Raw genomic sequence first — 23,776 nt, 5'->3', positions numbered from 1 at the left:
CGTATGAAGGAATTGCCTCATAGGAGCACCAGTGTTGCGTCCCCAGATGCAATTTTGCCCGCTCACCGAGGACTCCGTGCAACGTGCTTTGGCAGAATTGCTGAGCAAGCATCCGATCTGGATGAATTAAGAAAGGAGGTGGACTCAGAACTCCCCCGGGACAAAGAAATCCTTCAATCCTCACATTCTTGACCAGCTGGAGTCTCCCTGGAGACCGAAAGCCGGCCTTTGATTGACAGGCTGCTGGGTGACAGAAGTTGTAGGGTTTGACCTAACATCTGTCAGTCAGGCCTCTAGCTGTCAAATGGTTGGATCAGTGATGGTGAAAATGTGACGGGTGAATGCAGTGATCGAAATTTGGCTCTGTGATGAAATTTGTCCCTGGCAGCCATGAAAAATCAGTAGCCAGCCACTGCAGTGAATTATTACTGAAAAACAAACTGCTGATTTCCAAACCTGTTGATGGCAGTGGAAGTGGATGAAGCAGCATCACATGCAGTTTCAGTGTATTGTCTATATGACACTGGGTATATGGTTTGCTTAGTTTGCACAGCCAGTGATAACATAGGAGCAGCTTTATGTTTCATCACGGGATTTGAGTTTTGCTGAAATGAAAACAAACTTCATTGGTGGGTGATTTAATTCTGTGTCTGTCTCTGTTATCATCTGTTATACCAACACACAGCTGCCTGAACGGCTCATTAGAGGTGTGGAGTGAACAGTTCAACTCGGGAGCCCCTAAGGCCAACAGCCTGCGAGTTAGCCAGTGCTCTTTCTCTTAAAACCCCTACACCAAAACATAGTGCCAAATGCACAGAGAAGGTGATGCATATATTATCTTTTGGACACCATTTTGACAAGCTTCTTTCATTTTTCCCCAAAAGATTCAGCCTTGATGCCCCCACAGTCAGTCAACAGTAGGAAAAATGGTTACCAAAAGCATATGCCATTTTCTTTAATAATACCATAATGCGCAATGTCTTTTTGATCTGCTTCTGGACATGTGTATGATGGCATTATATCAGCAATTTCATGTGGCTGTAATTTTTTCTTTTCTGTCTACTGTTGCCTATCTTGTGTACTGTAATTGGGCAGTGCTGTCGCCCCGATGGCCAATTTGGCAAAGTGTAATTGAGGAAGAAAGAAGAAGTGATGCCACTGCTGGGTGGGCTGGAGTACGGTAGAAAAAAAAATTTCTGAGCTGTGACTGGCCAAAAGTAGTTGTCGATTTAGAGTTTTTTTTTTATGCCCTGCATCTGTAATTGTCCACCACACTAGATTTAGACACAGATAGAGATTGATTATTTTAGATGCATTGTTGATCAGTGGTCTCTTTGTCATACTGACCGGTTTGATTGCCGCTGGGCGTGCTGAAATCTCGCCACAGCTGCCGTCACAAACTCTGTGACTTTACAAGCTAGAAGCTGCATGGCGTCGTCCACCCAAAGGGGGATACAGTGCCGAAGCTTTTCTTTCCTCACTCAGAGTCGTAAAACTGTAGCCAAAACCTTTTTAACCCCCATGAATGAGATCTGAGGCTGTTAAGGGGTCAATGGGTCAACTGAGGTCAACTTATACTAACTAATGTGAATGTGTGGTGGTGGTGGTGGTGGGGGGTGATCATCATCCTTATTGTTTTCTGTTCTCTCTGTCACTCATGTGGTCTAAAGTGAAGACGGTCTAAAGTGAAGACGGGTCGTTTTTTTTTTTTTTTTTTGCATTTCCAAGTTTCCACAGGATCCCGACTTTATCTAGTTGCACAGAAACAGCGTGCTTTATCATTTAACTGTGCTAGCTTCCATTATCGTCATTAACTGTTAAATGCTAACATGGTAACACTGGCTCGAAAAAAAAAACAAAAAAAAAAACATGCTGTGTTGGCTGAGAGTGTTGGCTGTTTCGAGCCGTGTGGAGCTTTGAGTCGAGCTTGCCATGTTTGCCGTTGGCCAGGAAAACGTCTCTCTCGGCTCCAAACAAAGAACGTTGTGTTTTTTTCCTGGACACGCGGAGACGGAAACACCGCAGCATCTCACGGCATTAAAGTTAGAAATGTATCGATGATCAAGTGTAAAATGATTTTTTTTTTCCAGCCTTTTGAACCCATGAGGTCAAAAAACATGTGGAGGTTTGACCCTTCCTAGGTGACATGTACCAGCTCCTCTCTCCCCTATGGTCAAGTGTTGGACTTAGGTTTCATGTGACCCTTGCATTTTAACGGTGACACACACACACATTCAGCCCCTAATATTACCCTATAGGCAAGCACAGGATTAGGCCTAACCCTTATCGTGCCTACCCCCACACACACATAGACGCAAACACACCCCTCTACTTATAACCGAGCACCACTTGGGGCCCCTCAAATCTTAATCCGCTCTGATTTTTGAGTGGCCCCGGGTAATGGTTGCACACTGAACCCCTTGCTAACCGTCTGCAGAGTATTTCAGCTCTGCTCCCCTTCCAGCGCCTTCCCCTCCCCCCCGTTTACACATCTTGCTCCCCCCACTCTTCAGCTCCCCTGCCTCCTTCCCCCTCACCCCCACCACCTCCTCCTCCTCCTCCTCCCCTTGCCTCCACTCCTCCCCCAGGGCTTGCCTGATCACTGTTTCTGTGTCTGTGTGTGCGCCAGGTGAGCTCTGTCTAAACAAATCCTGCCTCCTGCTTGTTTTGTCTACTGTGGCGGAGGCAGGCGGCTGGGCGGACAGCGAGGGCCTGGCGTACATAAGGCTGCCTTTCTCTTTAACTGAATAGAAGGAGACACGGGGGTGGTGAAGGAGGGGGGGGGGGGAGTCACTTCAAAGAGCAGTTTTAGTGAATGAGCTTCCCGAAGCAGTGAATTGTCGAGGATTTTGATTCATTGCTTGATGGTATCAAACTCACGGGCATGTCTCATATCGGCTCCATGCACACATTCCTTCAGACGGCACATATACGGAAAGTAGTACAACTTGTTCAGGGTACTGAACAGCTGAGCTCATATTACAGCTCGGGCTGGGCTATAAATTGGTATTATATTGATACTCCGATATGAGAGTAGACATTGTCTGGGAATTGTTTGGGAATTGTGATATTGGGATTTTGTGATATAAGGGTGTTTTATTTCATCATATCGACGTTACTTATGATTGTCTATCAAAAGTCTGTTGTGTAAAGATTACATGAAAGCAGCAACATCGCTATGATATCAATAAAATCAGTGCATATGGTGAAATATATATGGGATATTTAATTTTGCCCGTATTGTTGTACCTAGATCTCTAGTGTGTTGTACTTAGATCTTATTCTTTATTTTATATTTATTTAATCTGTAATCTGTGGATACTGCTGAAAAACTGCAAATTTCCTTCGGGATGAATAAAGTATCTATCTATATATCTATCTATCTATCTCTATCTATTGCCCGGCTCTAGTTAGACTTTTAATTACTTCAAGATTCAAGATTCAAGATTTTTATTCGTCACATGCGGATACAGCCGCAGTGAAATGCAATTGCAGCAACTCCAGCACTGTGCAAGTAAAAAATAGATAAGAATAAAATAGATAAAAAATTAAATAAAAATAAAATAGAAAGTATATATAACTCTCCTATATACAATATACAACCTATGTACAATATACAACAATATACAATAAGTACAAATAAGTACAAAGTAAGAAAGGGTACTCATACTCATACATTTCATCATCAATGAGTTATGTGGAGATGAGTTAAAGAAGATATCAGGTGTGCAAATGGAGGGTTAAGGGCATCTCAACATGATAGGAAGGTGTTCTTAATATTCTGAAGACTCATATCTGTGAAATCTGTGGTTGTAATTTATCAGCAATATACAAGAGACAACATCCAACAGCAGTGTCAATCCCATTTTTAGCATTTGGCACTGACAATATTTCTCTTACAAGTAGTTGGACATTAAATGTATTGATGCTTTTATGGTTTTCTGTGAATTGTGGACATGAATCACTTTTCAGGACAAATTTCAGAGCAACTAAGTCATTGATTAGATATCATTGTATCATATCGTATCATATCAGATCGTAGAGTCAAGTGAGGTAGCTGAGAGTGATGGCCTGACACAACATGATAGCAATGACAGGAATGGCCTGCTGTACACACACACACTCATACACACACCCTGACACTGTTGGGGTGAAAACAAAGTGGTATGAACGGTGCCTGTTTACGAAAGGAAACTGTTCTTTCCTTCTGCTTGTGTGACATCAACACGAGGGAAGTGAACTAGCCCACATCACAGTGTGGGCGTGCGTAGAGTAATTATTGCTTTCTCGAAATGTTATCCAACAGTATATCTTCATAATACCTATGATACACGGAATTTGTTTATTTTGAATTAATTAAATCAATCTAATTACCTGTTTTTACTAGAAGTGAACAGAGTGAAATGAAATATAATGAATGAAAGGAGGATTAAAAGAGTAGAGACGTGTTGACATGATAAATGAGAAAATATGTTTAAACTAGATGTAGCCTCAGAAGATGTGTTTTGCGTCAGTTCGGTCAAGTCCTGGCATATAAAGTTAACTGATCATAAATCAGCGTTATCTCGTTGCCAAAAGGTGTGTGGGAAGGGACCGCATCCTGCATGAGGTAACGCTTGATAAATGATTTGGCTGCTGCCGGGGCTGTAATTAAATTCTGAAATATGAAGTCAGTAACAAATGCAGCAAATGTTTTAGTGGCGCCCAAATAAGAACAAGTTGGCAATTTCAATTTTGCAGTTCCTGTCCATGGAATTTTCAGTTGAAAGCTGTAAAAAAAAGTTCATTTCCAAATCTATCCCTTTTCAGAAATATGCACATTTGGGTCGTAATGTTTCCTCCCCTCTGAACGTGCCAAGAGAGTGGGACTTCTTGCCGGTAAGGCTTGGAAAACTGTAATTACTTAGAAGAACACATAACAGGGTGGAGAACTTATTGTAGAAAATGATTTTTCTCGGTGCACTGTGGTGAAATTGCATCTCATGCCCGACTCACTGATCTTGCAATTTATAAAATCACTACCTGAAAGATGTCATAATACAATATAGAGCAGCAGTGTTATCAGTGTGTTGACCCGGGGACTTACTTGTCTGCTGTCGTTGAAAAAAAAATCACCATAATTTGAGTAAGAGAACATGTCTCTTTCTCAATGGTAGATGTCTCATTTTGGAGTGAAACTCTTCATTTAAGCCCCAGACTGCGCTGTAATAACAGCCTGAAACGAGGGAAGAATTACCCAAACCTGAAATCCCAGCGCAGGCTCACTCCGAGGGAGCTCTGACTGCCAGCTGAGACGGGCTGGACGTGTAATTCTGTAATGACGGTCTTAATCAAGCTTATAATCAGCAGTGAACTGCGCAACCTGCCAGCTCTTAATCCCCGTATGATAATCATTATTTTGCCCAGTCTTCTTGAAAATCCCTAAAACCGCCCAAATCGCACAATCAGATGTCGAGCTTTACGGTGTTATAGTAATGACTGTTATTGGGGGTGGGGTCTAATTCCCAAATCATTTAACTGCATGGATCTATCTGACATCAATTGTAGACATTGCAGGTGTGTGTTTGCACTTGCCCTCTCTTGCATTCGGGACGGGTGGGGGGTGGGTGTGTGTGTGTGTGTGTGGAGGCCCAAAGGAAACACGGTGAAATGTGTGAAGAGGATTCTTGAGTGACACCCCTGCCCGGTGTTGCTGCACGCAGCTGGAGTTAGAAAGCCACCCTCTTTTATCTTTGCTCTCTTAGTTTTGGCAACAAGTGCGTAATTAATTGAGGATAGTGTCTCCCTCGTCATATTTTGCACACACACACACCTTTAGGAGAGCTGTATGGAAATCACAAACAGTAACGGTCACACACTGCATATGTGCAAACAGCGTCATGGACACACTCTCTCTCTCTCTCACACACACACACCTCTCTTGCTCGTGTATCTGGGGGAATGTCAGCCATGCTTTGATGCCCCTCCTCCTTCCCTCTGTCTCTTTTTTTCTGCCTCTCTCTCTTCTCCCACCCTCACTCCGTCTGCTTCCTGGGAGCTGATTTATGTCAGGTTTAGGAGTCGACATGTTCGCCTTGATCCAGCCCCAGCTTCCTTTTTTTATTCTCCCTCCATCCCTCAGTCTCGTTTCCCTTCCCCACCTCATGTTTTTTTTTTTTTTTCCCAGTGAAAGAACAGTGCACATTTTTAAGCACCATTAGTTCTTATGGTTTGATTAAACCCCTGGGGACAGAGAGAGAGAGAGAGAGAGAGAGAGGGTGGGGTGGGGTGGTGGGGTTAGAGATGGAGAGGTAAAGAGGTGGGGCGCAGAAGGGCCCGTCTGAACAAGGAGGCATTGTGTAGCCCCCCAACTGTGTCGGACTGACTGTCTGCATTACAGCACGCTACAGCAGCCCGCTCCCCAAAGCACTGCTAATCTGCTGCTCACTGCCCCTCTGGCCGGCTCCAGGTGAGCGAGAGGGAGACGGTGTTTAAATATCGGCACTTCAGAAACCTGCCGTAGCCATGTGGCTTATGCTGCCGAGTGGGAAGGATGAAACGGAACACAGTGAAACACAATTCAAGATTATTTCTCTGTTTAATCTGATTTGTGTCAGACATTTGTTGCAGATATGACAGAGCTTTTTTCAGTAAGGAGCATATTATCTGCACAAGATTTTCAGATTTTCTACTTTTTTTTTTTTTTTTACATTTAAGCTCACAATGTGAATTAGTAATATGAATAAAAAGTAACTGACATGGATTTAGAAAGCATTCAATACAAGGCATACCTCTGCCAAGACCATGCAGTTGTCAGGACAGTTCCACACGCCTCACATGCGCCACATGAATATTCAGTGAAAGTTAATCATACCCGCTGCCACACCCCCTCCCTCTTGCCAACTGGTGTGAAAAGCTAATCAGTTCTTTCTTGCCCCGAGATCAACCTTTCCAACAAAGTCCCGTCCAACTCTGTCCATAACTTTCAGAGATACCCTGCGAACAAGTAAAGAAACAAACAGACAAAGTTAATGGAGTGAAAACGTAACACCCATCCAGCTGTGTTGGCGGAGGTAAAAACAATGAGAAGCACGTCGACTCAGCCATAAAATTACATGCTGATTATGCCTTTTTTTCCCAATTTAGTCTAAATTGTCCTCACTTAGATTGATTGTTAGGAAGTTTGCATAGCCCACCTTCAAAAAACATTTTAAATCGCTTGTTGCCACCCAGATTACACCGAGCACAGGGGCTACGAGTGATGATTATTTTCATTGTAAATCTACTCATTGCTTTTCCAATTATTTTTTTTTTAAATTTTATCTATATATGTAAAAAATACTTCCCTTTGTAAGTTACCAAAGCCCAAATGAGTTCTTAAAACTGCTCACTCGATTTTATAAGCCCCATAAGCCTTAGGTGAAGCTGTAAACAGCAAATAGTTGTTTTTTTTTAACTGGTAAATGACCAAAACCAATCATTTTACAAGCAAAATTATAATTCATTAATTGACTCCAACCCTACTGAGCACCTCAATACAAAGCAGTGTTTTGCCAAACCAACCAGACAACACGAAAATAGCTGTGCTTGTGTTACAGTGGCCTCAGTGTATTGTCGTACCAGTACAGCAGTGTAGAACTAAACGAGCAGGTGTAGCAGATGACTTTATTGTATTGCTACAAGCTTTACATTGAGCAGTGAAAAACCTCCACCGGAGGCAACCCCAGTGCCTCTGTGTCCACAAAACAAACTCCCTGTGACACTGTGAATGACTGGAGCAAGGTAAGCTTTCACATTTTGTCTGGCCGTTCCTGCAGGTCTGTCTGGGACTGTTGTAAGTGGGGAAAAAGGGGATCTGCCTGGCTAAGTCCCATTAGACATGCTGCAGAGGGCTTTTCACTGCCGCAGCTCCTCAGGAGTTCTTCCATCACTTGTTTTCACAGAACAGACCCTCGGATAAGCTTGTTAATTCTCCAAAAAGCCCTGCCTTTCAGTGCCCACCCGCTCCACCTTTTTTTTTTTTTTTAAGGAAAAAATTCCTCTCTCTTTCTTCCTCTGTGCGTGTCAGAGCCTTAATGGAGGTATGTGCTCTTGCTGTTAATTAAGGTTGATTAATAGTTCTTGGAGGGGGTGGGTGGAGAACGGCGTCAGAGCAGGACAGGAAATGATGGAGCAGGTGGGAGGCTGGTGGCTATAACCGGATCACAGCCTCTTGACAGGAAATAATCAAGGCTTAAGAAGAGATTTGTTTTTTATTATTACTTCTATGTATTTATTTAACACTTTTTTACCCAGTGAACATGTGTTTATTCGGCAGCACCCTGTGTCACATCCATCCAAAAGCCTTTCTTTTGGGCACATTGGAGGTGAAAATAAGTGAAAGAAGCCTGTTTCTCTTTCACTTTACCCAGTCAGGTTTTTCTCTTCGGCTCTGGGAATTTAAGTTTCCAGTCACACATACGGTCGACACCTCAGTGTTTTAAAACCTTGAATTTACAACCGATGACTAAAATAAATAGCAATAGTCGTAGTACAATGGAAGCATACCATCACTGTAGAGACAAAAAAGGGAAAGTGTCCCGTAACAGCATAATCCCCGTTGTGACCCTCTTTTAGATGTCTCCTATTTTCTGGTAATCTGGTTTATTATTTTGTAATGTACCTAAGTATTTTACATCGGAGCAAGCCCATGACTTATTTTGTTGAGCAAAAATCAGCAGATGATTGTTTTTTTTGTTGACTTTTCACCTTTTCACCATTTCTTGGCCTTAGAGACCCACCGAAATACCTTTAACCTCTTAGGACCTGGCGTACACATATGTGGATATCATTTTTCTCTAAAACTACACCATGTAAAAAGACGATGCATAGTTTTTATACTTATCAGGGTCCAATAAGCCAAAATAGAATCAAATGCATATCAAACAAGAGCTCGGGTCTTGTTTGATATGCAAACTACTGAAACACAACGGTTATCCAGCAATTATTTGGCTGGGTGATATTCTACGTGTCAGAAAGCATACATGAAGCAGGAAGCTAAATGCATGCAGTCACTTCAAAAATGTGCAGATTATGGGAACATTGTGTTCCCTGGATTGGAATTCATTTTTTCCTGGACAGGTGACCAAAATCCCGATCAGGAAAAACCTGGACGGGTGTCAGCCCTTATAGCCACAAACCCAACTTTGTAAGCCTTTGTTGCCGTAGCCAGCAGCTGATTAAAGTTGACACTGTTGCCAAAGAAGGATACATCTGTCTCTTACTTTGCGTCACAAAGGCTCACACACTGATGCATCTGTCTGCGGCTGGCTGGACTCCGGCCAGTAATGGGTCAGTCTGGCTGCCACCCGACTCTCCCAGGCCATAAAAGTGACCATTAAAGTGACAGATTTGCCTTCCTCCGTCTCTGTCTCACCCCGTGTCTGTGTATGCGTGGGTGTCTGGGGAAACAAGCCGGCATCAGGGAGGGTGTTCCCGCAACTTGCCCCTCGCTCTTTCACCCTTCACCCCCGTATCCTAACCCACCAGAGATAAGAATCGCACACACATGCGCAGAGCCTCAGAGTGAAAGTGTCCCCGCGCCCGGACCCCTTTGACCCCCGGGGGTCACGAGGACAGGCGCGTGCTAACACAGGGCACGGGAGGGCACGGTGGGACCTGTGTTTGGTTTTGGGAGTCTCCCCGGGGGTGGCTTAGCAGTCGCTGTCCAACTGTGAAGCCCCAGCAGATGTTATGTACGCTTTCACCACCTCAGGAGGAGCTTATAGGCAACAGACCCACAGGTGGACGTCCTCCATTGTCCACAGGGGTCAGCTAATGCAGATGAGTTGGAGAATCACGCCCGGCCTTGTAGGCAAAATGGCAGAGTTTGCGTCCGCCTGCTCGCCTAAGCTTCCCTCGTGGTGTCGTATAAGCTAAAGCTTTTAGCGTGGATTTGTTTCCTTGGCCGTGTGGATTTGAAGATGCAAGAGGAGCTGTTGTTGTCAGGTTCTCCTTCAGGCCATCGATTCTTCCTCTAGCCTGATGTCAGCATGTGACACCCCTACTGTTTGAATCTTTTATTCCCAGGTTATTTTATTCCCCAAATTGTTCCTTTTTTTTTTTTTTTTGGACTGGTAAATAAAACTCCAGCATGTTCCTGAAAATAACAAAGCCGCTCATTATTCACATTATACCATTGGTTTCCATTTCCAAAATAGCCATGAGGCCTTTTTCCACAGTACCTTTGACCTGTTTGTTCTGTGGCAGCTCCGAGACATCTATTCATCATATTGCACTTAAAGGACTGAACTTTTTGCATGTTTTTGCCCATTTACTCCATTGAACACATACTTTACACTAATATTTTCCCAGGTATCCTGTAAGTTTATTCATTTGAATCTGAATTTAGTCTATTTTCTGTCAGACATTGATGTGCTGTGTGTGTATCTCTGCATGAAAGCATGTTAGCATTCGATAGAGAGGAATTGAACATTAATGTGCTATTGGATAAAGCAGAAAAAACACCTTCTTTCCTACTTGGCAGTGAGTCAGGCTGACTATCATAACTTTTTAAAACAGAGGGAAGCTACATCAGCATAATCCTTTTTGCAATTCCACATTTGGTTATCGTTTGTCCTCGGGGTTTGATTTTCTTGCCAAATAGCACGCAAATGCAATGCTGTTTGTCAGCCAAGTTTGAATGTCTGAGCTTCCCAAACGTGAATGCACAAGAAGACGAGTAGACTCAAATCAATGCGGGTGTTAAACTAAATAACCATGTAACAATAAATTTAACTTTGACAAAAAAAATGAGCCCGGGCAGGATGTTTTCTGTGATGGATTACTTATTTTAAGCCCCTGCCAACTGATACACACTGTGAGGCAGGGCTGCATGGAAAACAAAACAGGAAAAGGAAAACTTGATAGCAGGGGTGATCACTTACAAACCGCAGATTTTCAGTTAATCAGTGAACCAAACCCAAACATCTCTTTCGGATCTGTTGATTAATTATTTGTATTTGGCTGTCTGTGCTGTCAGCAGACTGTAAAGTGGTATGCTGCATGGACCCGGATGTGTGTCAGTCCCGCATTGATGTTGCCACTGTGAATCTCTACAGCTCACTACATCAAAATGACAAGTCAGTGTCACCACCATAGACTGTAAGAAACACACAAACCGTGGAGATAAAGCTGGGTGATATGGACAAAGTCAAATATCACAATATTTTTTTAGATTTTGAGGATTTTGATGAACAGTCAGTAGTAATTTGGATATTATGACCAAGCAGCTAGAGACAAATATTAGAACACCTTGTAAGTTCAGAAAACTTCATCCCTTTACTGTAACGCAGCCTTTAAAAACCAGGAAAAGACAACACTTGTGCTGCATCATGATATAATGATATCTAAAATCTAGTCTCAAATCATTTTCAAATCACAAAATCGATAATAATATCCCTTGTTTTAAATCGTCTCTCCTAATGCTGCTGCCTGTAACACCTGAATTTCCCCTATGGGGATAAATAAAGTGTTATCTTACCTTATCTTATAATATAGCCCTTTATTTCCTTATAACCTCATGTCCTAGTTGGAGGTTAAAGGGAAATTAAACTGAATATAAGCAGGAACCGAGCAATTCTCAGCATTAGTCTGAGAATTGTCATTAGTCAGCGAACATGGCTTCAGTTTTCTCTGTCGTTTTGTTCTTTCCTGTTTGGTTTTTCATCTGTTACAGCGCTTCTGTTCTTATTTTCACGAGCCGCAGTTTGATTTGTGCTAAGTCAGATCTGATAGGCCCATATGGAAAAATAGATGCTTGGTTTACACCCCCGGGAGAGCGGGAGGATACTCAGATTTGAAGCCGTATTGTTTATGCTCTGTGTGGTCATGCTGCTGGTTTTCCTGAGCGGCCTCACCTCGGTTTGAGTGTAAAGGACTGACTGAAGTCTTTTCCTCTGCTGGGGTTAAATCCAGGAGACCAACCTCATGTGAGTAAGCCCCCTCAGCTGATCCCCCCTTAGTTGTTAACTCTGTGTGTGTGTGTGTGTGTGTGTGTGTGTGTGTGTGTCTAGTGTAGTGTGTGTGCATGTTGTATGTGCACCCCGCTCAGCACACACACTGCTCAGGTGCCACTTGATGAACAGTAGATTAACCTTCGACCAGAGACTCCACAGCGCAGTTGGAAAGTAACAAGGCATAACTACAAGGCAATTCTAATATCAAGATATTTGCTGATGAAACGCCACAATAATATTCAATTTATTACAGTATTCTGATGACATTAACTTCAAAAAAGCATTAAATGGAATGTTTTTTGTACATTAATTGCACCTTAATCACAATACAAATACACTATTACCGTTACTCTGTGCACGGTCGTGTTGGTTGCTTGCTGTTTGCTGCAGTGGCAGAAATTTATTTAAAAAAAAAAAAATAAAAAATAAAAAAATAAGAAAGAATTTGTAACAATAAGTCTAAATAAAAGAGCAGCTAATATTAAATAAATGAAATAAGACTGCAAAAATAACATGGTTATCCAGTTACTATACCGGATGTTTGAGAACTATACTCACTGAAACGAATCCTGAATTGAAACTTTGAATACCTTTCATACTAACGCCATGAAAATACTATGAAAATAAAGTACTGAAGAGTTTTTACGCAGTCATTCTGCTTTGGTCTGGCTGTTACCTTACAGCTTGATATTATTGACATAATATGATACTATATGATTTGATATCATCAGATTTCTCCAGTAGTAACAACTACTGTACTTATTGTACTGTTCTTGAATCATTTTCTATACATGTGATGGTTTTCATGCTTTCTGTAAGTTTGTATTGTTTTTGTATTGTTCAAGCATTTCCATGCTACCGTTGTATTGATTTTCCATAATACATTTACAGATAAACTGCCTGCTGTAGTGAATGCTGGGTTTGTCAATGTGATTTAAAGAAAGGATCCCCAAATGTTCAGCTCATAGCTATCCATCAAATCATACCCAAAGACTGTGCCAAAATGGCAAGAGGTGCCTTTTGAAACATGCAAAAAATCTTTGATGATTTTTTTTTCAACCGTAAAGCACTTGAAACTAATTTTCTGAGCGCCTTTTCTTAAGAAATTCATAAAGTATCCAATAAGCTTTGCATGTCCTTTGCATGTCCTTTGCACAGCCACGTATTCCTTTGAGGTGCTGGTTGTGTGCATAAATGACAGATCACCACACACAAAAAAAGTCTTCAGATAGATGCCATCAGTGTGTTTTTTGCAAGTAAAGACATAACGGTTTGCACAGCAAATGATGCATTTCACATTCACTAAAAATAAAAAAAAAAAAAAAACTGAATCAATGGAAGACTAATGGCGCCTGTCTGAAGGCTTTGTGTGCAGCGATCTGTTATTTATATCCACTAATTCATGAAGTACTTCCTTCCTTCCTTAGGACAAATTTTAAATGTTACAGCTTGAGTAAAACATGTGCTGCCTGTCCATTTCTGCTTCATAGTGTGATTAGGCAGAAAGTGGGCTAATCTAAAACGTGACTATAGTAGCAAGTCCAATGTAAGTAGAGGCATGAAATGCATTTGAAGAATGGCATTTTTTCAGGACTTTAAACCTAAGTCTGAATGGCTTAGCAGCACACTTGGCATCAGTTACCCGCAGCTTTCCCTTGACATAATGTCCGTCGTGCAGCGCCGTGTTCTTTGTGGTGCTCATGTGACCTTGGGGGTCTTGCTCCTTCTCATGTCTGGGGTCTCATTTCATGTCTACTTCACCACACCTCATCAACCTGTCTCATTCAGCTCCCAGATCATATGTTCAGCTAAGAGTAAGGTCTAAAGAGGTGAGTGCAGAGTTGTGACCACATGCGATTTAGCGCCAGCTGCCTGGCTTGTTTTATCTGTATGTCATGTCGTGCTCCGGGCCCTCGCGCTGCCTCTGCGGTCTACGGAGAAAGGTAATTACTACGGGGCCTAAAGCCACCCGGCCCTGGCCCGCAGACCTCTGCTGCCACATCCTGTACACAGTGGCTGTGCTTTTTAAAGATCTTTCTTCTTCTGTCCTCTCTCTTTTCTCCCACAGCTGGCTTTTTCTTTGTCCACAAACTACATCTCTCTCAGGCCTGGCATGTCATCTTTTCTCATCTTTTCTTTTTTAACCTGTGTTGCATTCTACCCCCCCAAACTTGCCCCCAACTCAAAGAATTATAATCAGGAAACACTTCATTTGTCAGCATGTGCAGCAGATCTTCAGAAAGTGTCCATTGCAGACAGCAAGACAGCTTATGGAGTGTTAGGGTAAAAACTGACTCACATTGAAGGATGACGAGACTTCATGTGGAGTGTCGCTTTGCATTGTAAGCACACAGTAGTCAGCAGGCCACGCTGTAAATATTGCCTTATGCTTATACCTTCATCTCCCAATCTCCCTCTCCTTCACTCTTCTGCTCCTCTTCCCTCTCGCCCTCCTCCTCGGTTGGGTTTTCCTCATTTGGAACCGAGTGTTCTCTTGGTTGTTGCCAGCGTTCGGCCCGCTCCTTTGAGGGAAACCTCCGCTCTCCCCAGTAATCGCCACTTAAAGGGAATTCCTTCTCCAGCAGCAGGCCTGCAGCACAGCATCTTTGAACATTTGATGGTTTGATGGCTATAATTTGCTTAAAATAACACCCACAAGCTCATGAAGCTGTAAATGCTTAAATACCTAATGTACCGAGATGAAACACGATACGGCCTTTGATTTTTTTTTTTTTTTTTTAGCTTTCAAGTGCTCCTTGGTTACTTCATTTTTATGGAATGAGTTTTGAACTGTTCTTGCAGATATGTCTTTCAATGCACCTTCAAATATTCTTTAATAGTTCTCAAATTTTTACAATACAATAAGCTTTACATGTTGAGAAACAACATTACTTACTTTACTTGAAATTATTTTCTTAAGTAAAAGTATCAATACCATAATAGTAAATAGTGGCATATACTCCCTTATAAGTAAAAGTCCTGCATTCAAAATGTTTCTGAAGTAAAAGTATAGAAGTAAAATGTGCACAAGTAGGACAAGTAAAAGTGAAGAACAGTTCCTTTCACAGTGTTGTAAGAGGTCCAGTTTCCACATTGCATCACATTTGATGTCATGCATGTTTTTTCTGCAAAATAACATGTAGCTACAGCTGCCAGATAAATGCAGTGCCGTAAAATGTACAATATTTCTCTCTGAAATGTAGTGCAATAAGGGTGTAAAGCCTCATAAACTGGAAATACTCAAGTAAAATGCCAGTACCTAAAAAAATATACTCAACTATTTTGCTTGGGTAAATGCATTTAGGTACTTTAAAGCTCTGAAAATGTCTCCATTATATCACGTGCAAAGTAAAAGCAAGTTAAAAGAGGAAGCAACTCGATAATTAGCAGGATTAAGTGCACATCATTATAAGAAGTGATTAATCCCCCGCGGCAGAAAGCATCGTTCAAATCCCTCTCAGATTCAGGGGGAGGTCCTGCAGAGAAGCAGACAGACACGTTCTGGAGTCAAACCTCCTTCTGTCCCTCCTCCCTCCTCTTCCCTCGGTTGATGTTGGACAGCGTGACGGTCGTAGGCATTTCCAGGCTGACACTGAACACCTCAGCTCACTGGACCATGAGGAGCATTAGTCAGAGCTTCCTCCTAATCCTACCTGAACAGAGAGTCAGGTGAGATTGTGGAGGATGTTCCAGCGTGGGGAGAACTCTTTGCATCCGCTCTGCTTCCTCTGTAGGGGGGAATAGATAAATGTCAGGCTCCATATATGCATGCACACCCACACAACTGCTGTATTGTTTACTCTGAGCTGAACCGCAAGTCGGTGTCAGTATGTGACATGCACTGCGTTTCCCAGGGAGGAAATCCTGCTCTATCATGTTGACACAACACAGCGGCCCGTCACTAATCTCCTTCCTACCTGACCTTTTCCATCACCGGGTCACACTTGAGGGCCATCACATGAGCACGACTGAGAAGGCAATAACCACAAGGGCCTCTGGTTTGCAGCTTTGCGATTGGCTGCAAGATCACATGAGCGCGGCCGCGATCGCAATGACGGCCGAGATTCGGTGGACAATCCCGAAGCGGCGTCACATGACAAGAGCTGATCTTCCCGTTTCGTCTGTTATGGATGAGAGATAAAAAAAAAAAAGGCAGGTGCAGCTGTCTGCAGCTACCTGTAAAACAAATCCCCGCGCCGCTTTGCTTTGCCTTGCCTGCACGCAGATTCAAAGCGGACCCGGCGCGCTTTTCAATCCAGGTTCAGGACAAGGCCGACTTGTTTGCGCACGAACGTCACCTCGACCGCAACCTCCTGTCTTTTAATGACCAAACAAACAAACCGGCAGACATAATAGCCTGGTGCTTTTGTCAAGGGAAAGGGCAGAGAGCTAGTTAAGGAAGGAGTCTGGCCCCACATGAAAAGAAAGAGGGAGGAGAAGGGAGGAGGAGAGACGCCTGGGTGTTCCTTCGGCATTGTTCAGCCTTCTGCCTCTGAGGGACACCTGTCATTGGCTGGGCGGTTTACACAGGTGTTTTAACCCCGCCTGGTCGCCGGCCTTGAAAGGAGGCTTCAGTCAACAGGTAGAGCGAAGGCAGGAGGGAGGGGGGAACAATACCAGCACTCCTCAAGAGGAGAGAGAGAGAGCGGGGGGGAGGGCGAAGGAGGGCAGGATGGCGAAAGAAAGAAACGAGATTCCTTAGAAAACACCTCAGGGTCCGTGTGAGATAATCTGTTTGCCTTTACCCACAATTCCACTGTGCAGGGCGGAGGGAGGCATATTTGCGTGTTTGTTGCTCCGAGGACGCCTGTCCAACAACAACAACAACAGTCGAGCGACCTGCCCACCACCTGTGAAGACACTCCTCGAAGACGCCTTAAAGGAGCAGTTCACCACAAAATAAAATGTCTTGTCATGACACATTCACGCCAGTTTTTAAGTCTTTCTGGTGGTGTTTGTGCTTTGTGTGTATTCATATGTTGTTTGGTGCCTGGTGATGTTGTTTATTTGTGCATTGTGTGTTGTTTAGTGTTGGTTTTGTGACAGTTTGTGAAAACAGATTTCCCTTTGGGACAATAAAGGCTATCTAAAGGCTATCTGTCTATCAAAAATGACTGATGCCAGATGTAATTCTTCAAAAATGACTGTTTACTACTACCAAACGTGGAGTGAGATAGCTTCTCTTGAAAAATGAAAGCCACTGGGGTGCGGTTGTTGCAAAAAGGGTAGAAAATGAGAATTTGGCATCTAAAGCGTTTGTTCGACTCGCACGTTCAATAGCTAAGTGTTCCCACAATATATAGATTTACCTTATGATGTAAAATGGAAGACAATAGACAGACAGTATCTGCTTATTTTGTAGCATGAGTACCCCAGACAAGTAAAGGAGATTATTCTGTTTACAACCAACCAGCCAACGCAGGTTTGTATGGACTTTTGAACTCAGAGTGAAGAAATACTGAAGAAAATGCCTTTAAAATACCCGTTTTTGAATACTGAGGGTTATATTTTTGTACTGTTTTTCGTAACTTCAGTCGCCTGGGAGGAAGCCGAGATCAAACCGGGGTTCATGCAACTATCAGTGGTTTTGTCTGACATCAGGATGAATAGATCACCACTGGATTTTCATTTTGGGGAGAGCTGCTCTTTGAAGGTGGCGTTTTCTCCCCCCAACAAGAGTCCGTGTGAATCTATCGATCTCGGGTCTTTTTCCGTTTCACCCTCTCCGTAACCTCGGCGCGGCTGTTGCCATGGTTTCCCCCGCTGTACCCCGAGGCCGGGTAACTGAAGGGGCTGGAGCCGCTCGTGCTCTCTCTCATGGCACTGGCACTGTGCCAGGATCCAGCCCCTAATATAATGTGATACTGTCACACAAACACACACACACACACACACACACACACACCCCGGCTTCAAGAGCAGGCGGCCTGGCTTGTTCCTACCACGTTGTTTGTGTTGACGTTTGGAGTGTATGTGTGTGTGCGAGTGCGTGTGTGAGTATGTATTTGTGTGTGTGTGTGTGTGTGGTCCGCTGCCAGGGGGAATGCCAAGTTCCCTCTCACCCTCTGAGGAATGCGGGAGGCAAAGCGGGCCTGTGTGTGAGAAGGAGATTACTTTGAGGTAGAGACAGCGACTCGTTACGGCCACACAATTAGAAGAATGATCAAAACTGTAATAACGACGCCATAACTGCAATTTCTAACTTGCACGAGGCCCTGTGTGTTTTCTTTTTTTCCCAGAGGGGAATACGTGTCAAACTTCCTCTTAATCAAAATACTCTGGTTATTGTGTTGAACGGGGTCACACACGTCACGTTGCACAAAAAGAGAATCCTTCATCTTCTCCGACACAACCTACACACTCATGTATCACAACACAGCTTCTTTTACAGTTGCAAAAAAAAAAAAAAAAAAAAATTACAATATCATTTTTGATTATCGGGAACATACAAACATGCTATTCATAAATTCACAGGCCCTAAAATTCATTGACTTGGTTGACTTTAAAACTGCACGAATCATGTATAAAGTGAATAGAAAGTATCCAGAAGATGTTCCAGATAAGAGCGAATAAATATCAACTGAGAGGGATTTGCGTGTTCAAAAAAACAAAGGCAAGAACAAATGTAACACAAAGATGCATAACAGTAAAAGGTGTAAATTTATGTACAGGTACAGCAGCAGTGAAATGTAATTGCGACAACTCCAGCACTGTGCAAGTAAAAAAAAAAATAATAATAATAATAATAATAATAATAACGATTATAAAATAAAATAAAATAAAATAAAATAAAATAAAATAAAATAAAATAAAATAAAAATAAAGATAAAATAGAAAGAATATATGACATTCCTATATACAATGAACAACCTGTATACAATATACAACAATATACAAAAAGTACAAATAAGTAGGTAGCAATAAGGATAGGCAAAATAAGCTAAGGCTTCTGCCTATACCTTTTCGGTCAGTGTTTATTTGTATATATTGTATATTTGTTTTGGTTTTCCACTGAAAGGAAATGAAATATTATTTATTGTTTAAATATTTGTGCATAAGTAATTGTCTATTCATAGGTGTATTTGATTTCTGCCGCTTGAAAATGACTGAAATAAAACATTCATTCATTCATTCATTAACATGATAGAGGCCCATGAGTTGTTGCTCAGTCACGAGTCATGATCTTAGAAAAGTCTAATATAGATTTGGCTTAATATAGAGTTTCGCTCGGTTTCAGGTTCTTGCCATGGATATTTTGGTTTGTGGTATTCAGATTATCCGCTATCAATATGTTTGAAATAGGATTGTGTGTATGTGTGTGTGTGTGTGTGTGTGTGTGTGCACCCGTACTCCATGTTTCACAACCCGGTCACAGGTGCAAACTGGTTACTGACGATGACTCTGTAATAACAATCTATTTAGGGTGAAGCTGACCTTTTTGAAGCCTGAGAATGTCTCTCGTTTCCCTTCCTCCTTTTAACTGTGGCCATGGTGATAAGGGGACAATGTGTGTGTGTGTGTGTGTGTGTGTGTGTGTATGTGTGTGTGTGTCTTAGAGAACACTGTTTCAATGTTGTTTCCTTTAGCCTGGCAAACACTAACTAAATAAAGGTAATTGAGCCAGAGTGCGGCCTCTTTGCGAGTGTGTGTGAGCATGCATGTAAGTAAGTATACGTGTGTGTGTTTGTGTGTGTGTGTGTCTGTGTTGACTGTCTGTAAATGTGTTTGCAGAACACTTAGCCAGGAGGCTTTGGGCTCGCCATGTAAGTAGTTCTCAGTTGTTTGAAAGTAAATATCTATTTTTCTCAACACATTATGCAAACAAAACTTAATAGCATGAGTTTAACTTGAATATGGTAACTGGAAACAGAAAGTTAAGTTGATTTTTTTTTTTTAACAATGCCAACTTTCCAGCTTTTAAACACTGAAAAAGCTGCAAGTGAAAGAAAAGTGTTTGTGAGGAAGACTCGGGTCTTGAATTGTCCCTTTCCAGCAGCCGGGCTCTAAATGGAGCTGCTAGGGAGACATTATATGACAGCGGGCAGAGGAAGAAAGCAGCTTTCTCCTTTATCTGTGCTTTCCTTCTCACAGGCTGGAATGTTAATGGTGGCTTTGTGATGGGCTCAGCTCTCCTGACTGACTGACAGGTTGACTAGTAGCTCTCAAAGACTGGATCTCTTAATAATGGGACGGTAGAATTAGCCACCAGAATTCAACTTTTTTTTTTTTTTTTTTTTTTTTAATTTTTTAAAGTATGCAAGCTTTGTTATTTGAACCAGCGTTAATAATAATAAACTTTATTTATATAGCACTTTTCATACAGAATGCAGTTCAAAGTGCTTCACATAAAAAGAATAAAAATAAAATATGAATATATATATATACACATACATACACACTGATAGATAAAAACAACAAATAACAAATAAATAAATAATTGAGAACATCAACAGCAGGAATAAAAGGGGATAAACGAGAAAAATAAGAGGTAGTGTGTTACATTAAAACATAGGAAACCAAGCTAAAAATCTGAAGTTAAAAAAAAAAAAAGACATTAATGAATGAATGTTTATTTCGGTCATATTATACATTATATGACAGCGGACAAAGGAAAAAAGCAGCTTTCTTCCAGCGTTCAACAAAACTCCTATATTTCACTGTTTGTTACATTCTGACACCCATTTCTTGTGATTTTAATCAACTGCGTATGAGCTGATTCTATACATGAAATAGCAGGATGACATATTTCTAAATATATGTTCAATTATTGTCGCCAGCTCTCCTGAAGCCTGTACCAAACACGAGAGTCTGCAGTCGCGACGTTAACAGCTAATGATGCTGAGGCTTTGGCGTTGTGGTATTCCAGGCCTGGAGGCGTCTTTAAGATGTTAACAGTCATCTGTCAGGGCTTGTTGATATGTAACACCACCCGTGGTCCATGGAAACGCTGCATTTTTTTCTTCAGTGGGTGTGTGATGACCACAGAAGCACTCATTTGCCACTGAGCATGTTAATGAACAACAAAAAAATACACAGAGGGGACGGCATACAAAATGCGTAACGGCAGCCCTCAGGGCACATAACGCTAGCAAGAAATCAGGGATTCAGGAAGAGGAAGAAGGAGACTGGTATCGGATGTGGGTAAGCCATGCTCTGATTGGCTTTGCTTACGGTTCTTTCATAAAAGGCCATTTTCTTCCTCATTGGTTCCAGCTCACTAAATAAAAATCAGCATCATGTTCAAGCTGATGACCATGACTGGGTTTGAGTCGGAGCTTTGATATTTGCTCAGAGCGTCCCTTGTTCGTAGTAACAGCTGCTCCGGCGTCTTGGTTTCCCACAGATTACCTGTCCAAAGTGCTGAGGAACTACACCGAGCAGGCCTGTGACGGAGACTTCCTGTCTGTGCGCTGCCCGCCGCGCACCACCATCACCATCCAGTCAGCTTTCTACGGAAGGAGAGGCCCCTCAGACCCCCAGCAGTGCCCGCAGAGCTACCAGGCCCTCATAGGAGCCTACAGCCGGCGGGAGGATGACCGGTACTGCTCCGTGTCCACGGCACTGCAGGTACGTGGCCGTAACTGATCCTGCATGGAATAACTGGACGGTCCCAGGTTGGATCAGAGGTTTTTCAAGCCTTTTTTGACTGTACCAGTTCATCTCCAGCAGCCCTGCTAATCCTCTTGGTGTCCAAAGACCTGAATACACTGCATTCCAACTTATTATGCAAATGATATTCCTGTCCAATTTTCCTGAATAGTCAATGAAAATGACAGTCAGTATAATTTTCAAGTCACCAACAGTTAGAGTATAATTTGATTTTTATTGAACAAAACTCAAAATGATAACAGCATTTTTTTTTTTTAAATAAAAAACTCAAAATACACTGTTTTGATGTCCGTAAATATGACCTTCTAATGCTGCAAAGTCAACAAATGACCATTTTCAGTTCTTTAAAACCTACAAAATGTTTTGAAAATCTGTTGTGCATAATAGCTTGGAACAGTGTATTTTGAGTTTTTTATTTTTAAAAAAAATACTGTTATCATTTTGAGTTTTGTTCAATAAAAATCAAATTATACTCTAACTGTTGGTGACTTGAAAATTATACTGACTGTCGTTTTCACTGACTATTTAGGAAAAGTGGACAAAAATATCATTTGCATAATAAGTTGGAACACAGTGTATTCTCTCTTTTCTCACATGTGTTTGAGATCCAGGTCTCTCTCTTTTTTTTAAAATTACTAATGCACATATTTTTACATTTCTTATTTTCCCTTTCTCAATCTTATGAATTCATATATGCTAACATACATTTTTCTTAAGAATCTGAGCAACTGCAGCTGACCCACTCTCCCCTCAGGGATCAATAAAGTATCTCTGATTCTGATTCATCCCATCTTCTACATTCCTCCTCTCTCTTTCACTGCGTTGCTCACCCACAAACTGTAGACGGTGCAGCCCTCGGTCAGACAGCGTTGAGTAAAGGCGGCTCATAACAAACCCAGAGGTTAAATTTTAGAGCACCACTGACTGCATGATGCCTAAAGCCTTTGCAGATGATCAGAGGTCAGCTCTTCGCTCAGCGTGCAGAGCCGGGAGTGCAGGAGAGCGGGGCCCGAGTATGTCGTCATCCAAAAGAGAATGTTAATCTCATTACTTTGTCTTGTGTTTCTGCAACGGCGGTGATATTGTTGTTAAGGCTACCATGATGTTTACATCAGCTAGCTTGGATATAGCTGGTTTTATTAAAGAGGATCATGAACTATTTGTCCCTTCACAAACCTGGTAGCCCTGTCTAGTTGCTGAAGTATCATCATGCTATGTTTTTTTTTTTCCTCTTTTCCACACCGTGACATGATTTTATTCTTATGTTATGAAGTCCTCCAAACTCATAGACACAAAACACATAGAATCAATGCAGATACTCAAAAAATTTACTTAATTACTGTCCACTAATTTTCTGTTTTATCAAGAAATATTTTCCTTTTTTCTCTGTTTCATAGAGAAATAATGGTCTAGCCATTGCAGAGGGCATACAGTGGGCAGGAGGCAGGTTTGTATTGTCCGATGGCCAGTGTTGGACAGTAGTGGTGTTACAAGTAGCGACGTTACTAGTTCAACTACATTTCTCAGTAGTGTGGCCGTAACGTGGCTGTTTTCTAAATCAAATAGCTTTTAAGTAGTGAAACTATTTTACTGATCAAACAGCACGGTGGCGTCCACAGAAGCTACATTTTCCCAGGTATTTCTTAGCCTTAAACGCAACGGAGCGTTTGCTGCAGTTTGACACGTGAACGGGAGCAGCGGGTGACGTCACCGCCGCTCACAGACCTGCACGTGTAGCCGACAGACGCTCTTCTTTGTGACGTCACATAGCTTTCCTGATTGTCTGCTGCATCGGGAAACGAGCACGCAGGTGATGAAGATGACAGAGGAGGAGGAAGATGAAGATGTAAGAAAGATCAAGATGCCTGGCCTCCGGATCCACTGATGAGGAAAAAAGTTGGAGACACTTGTTCTCTCTCTCTCTCTCTCTCTCTCTCTCTCTCTCTCTCTCTCTCTCTCTCTCTCTCTCTCTCTCTCTCTCTCTCTTGTTTCTTCTTTTGATCCTGTGGTTTGAACCAAGTTATTGAGTTTTAAGGTCATTTACACTTTGTCCTCCAAATGGGCCCTAATTTTAGCAGACATGCAAACACAGGTGTCCACACACACAGACAGACAGACACACACACACACAATAAGATATATACACACTTCCCCCACATTACCATATCCGCACCACCTGCTTTTTGTGATCA

The 23,776-nt window shown here is 42.2% G+C and overlaps 1 protein-coding gene across 1 annotated transcript in view; it reads left to right on the top strand.

Moving 5' to 3' along the window:
* Window positions 1-23,776, top strand: part of eva1aa (eva-1 homolog A, regulator of programmed cell death a) — an 88,264-nt gene that overhangs the window by 1,986 nt on the left and 62,502 nt on the right. The window contains exon 2 of the mRNA XM_030046520.1: window positions 21,319-21,542. Coding sequence (XP_029902380.1) covers window positions 21,319-21,542 — 224 coding nt within the window. The remainder of the gene's footprint in view (window positions 1-21,318; window positions 21,543-23,776) is intronic.

The sequence above is a fragment of the Myripristis murdjan genome, chromosome 24, assembly GCF_902150065.1.
Source record: "Myripristis murdjan chromosome 24, fMyrMur1.1, whole genome shotgun sequence".
Classification (NCBI taxonomy): domain Eukaryota; kingdom Metazoa; phylum Chordata; class Actinopteri; order Holocentriformes; family Holocentridae; genus Myripristis; species Myripristis murdjan.
The sequence above is the reverse complement of the archived record's forward strand: the minus strand, read 5'-3'. Positions and strand labels throughout refer to the sequence as shown.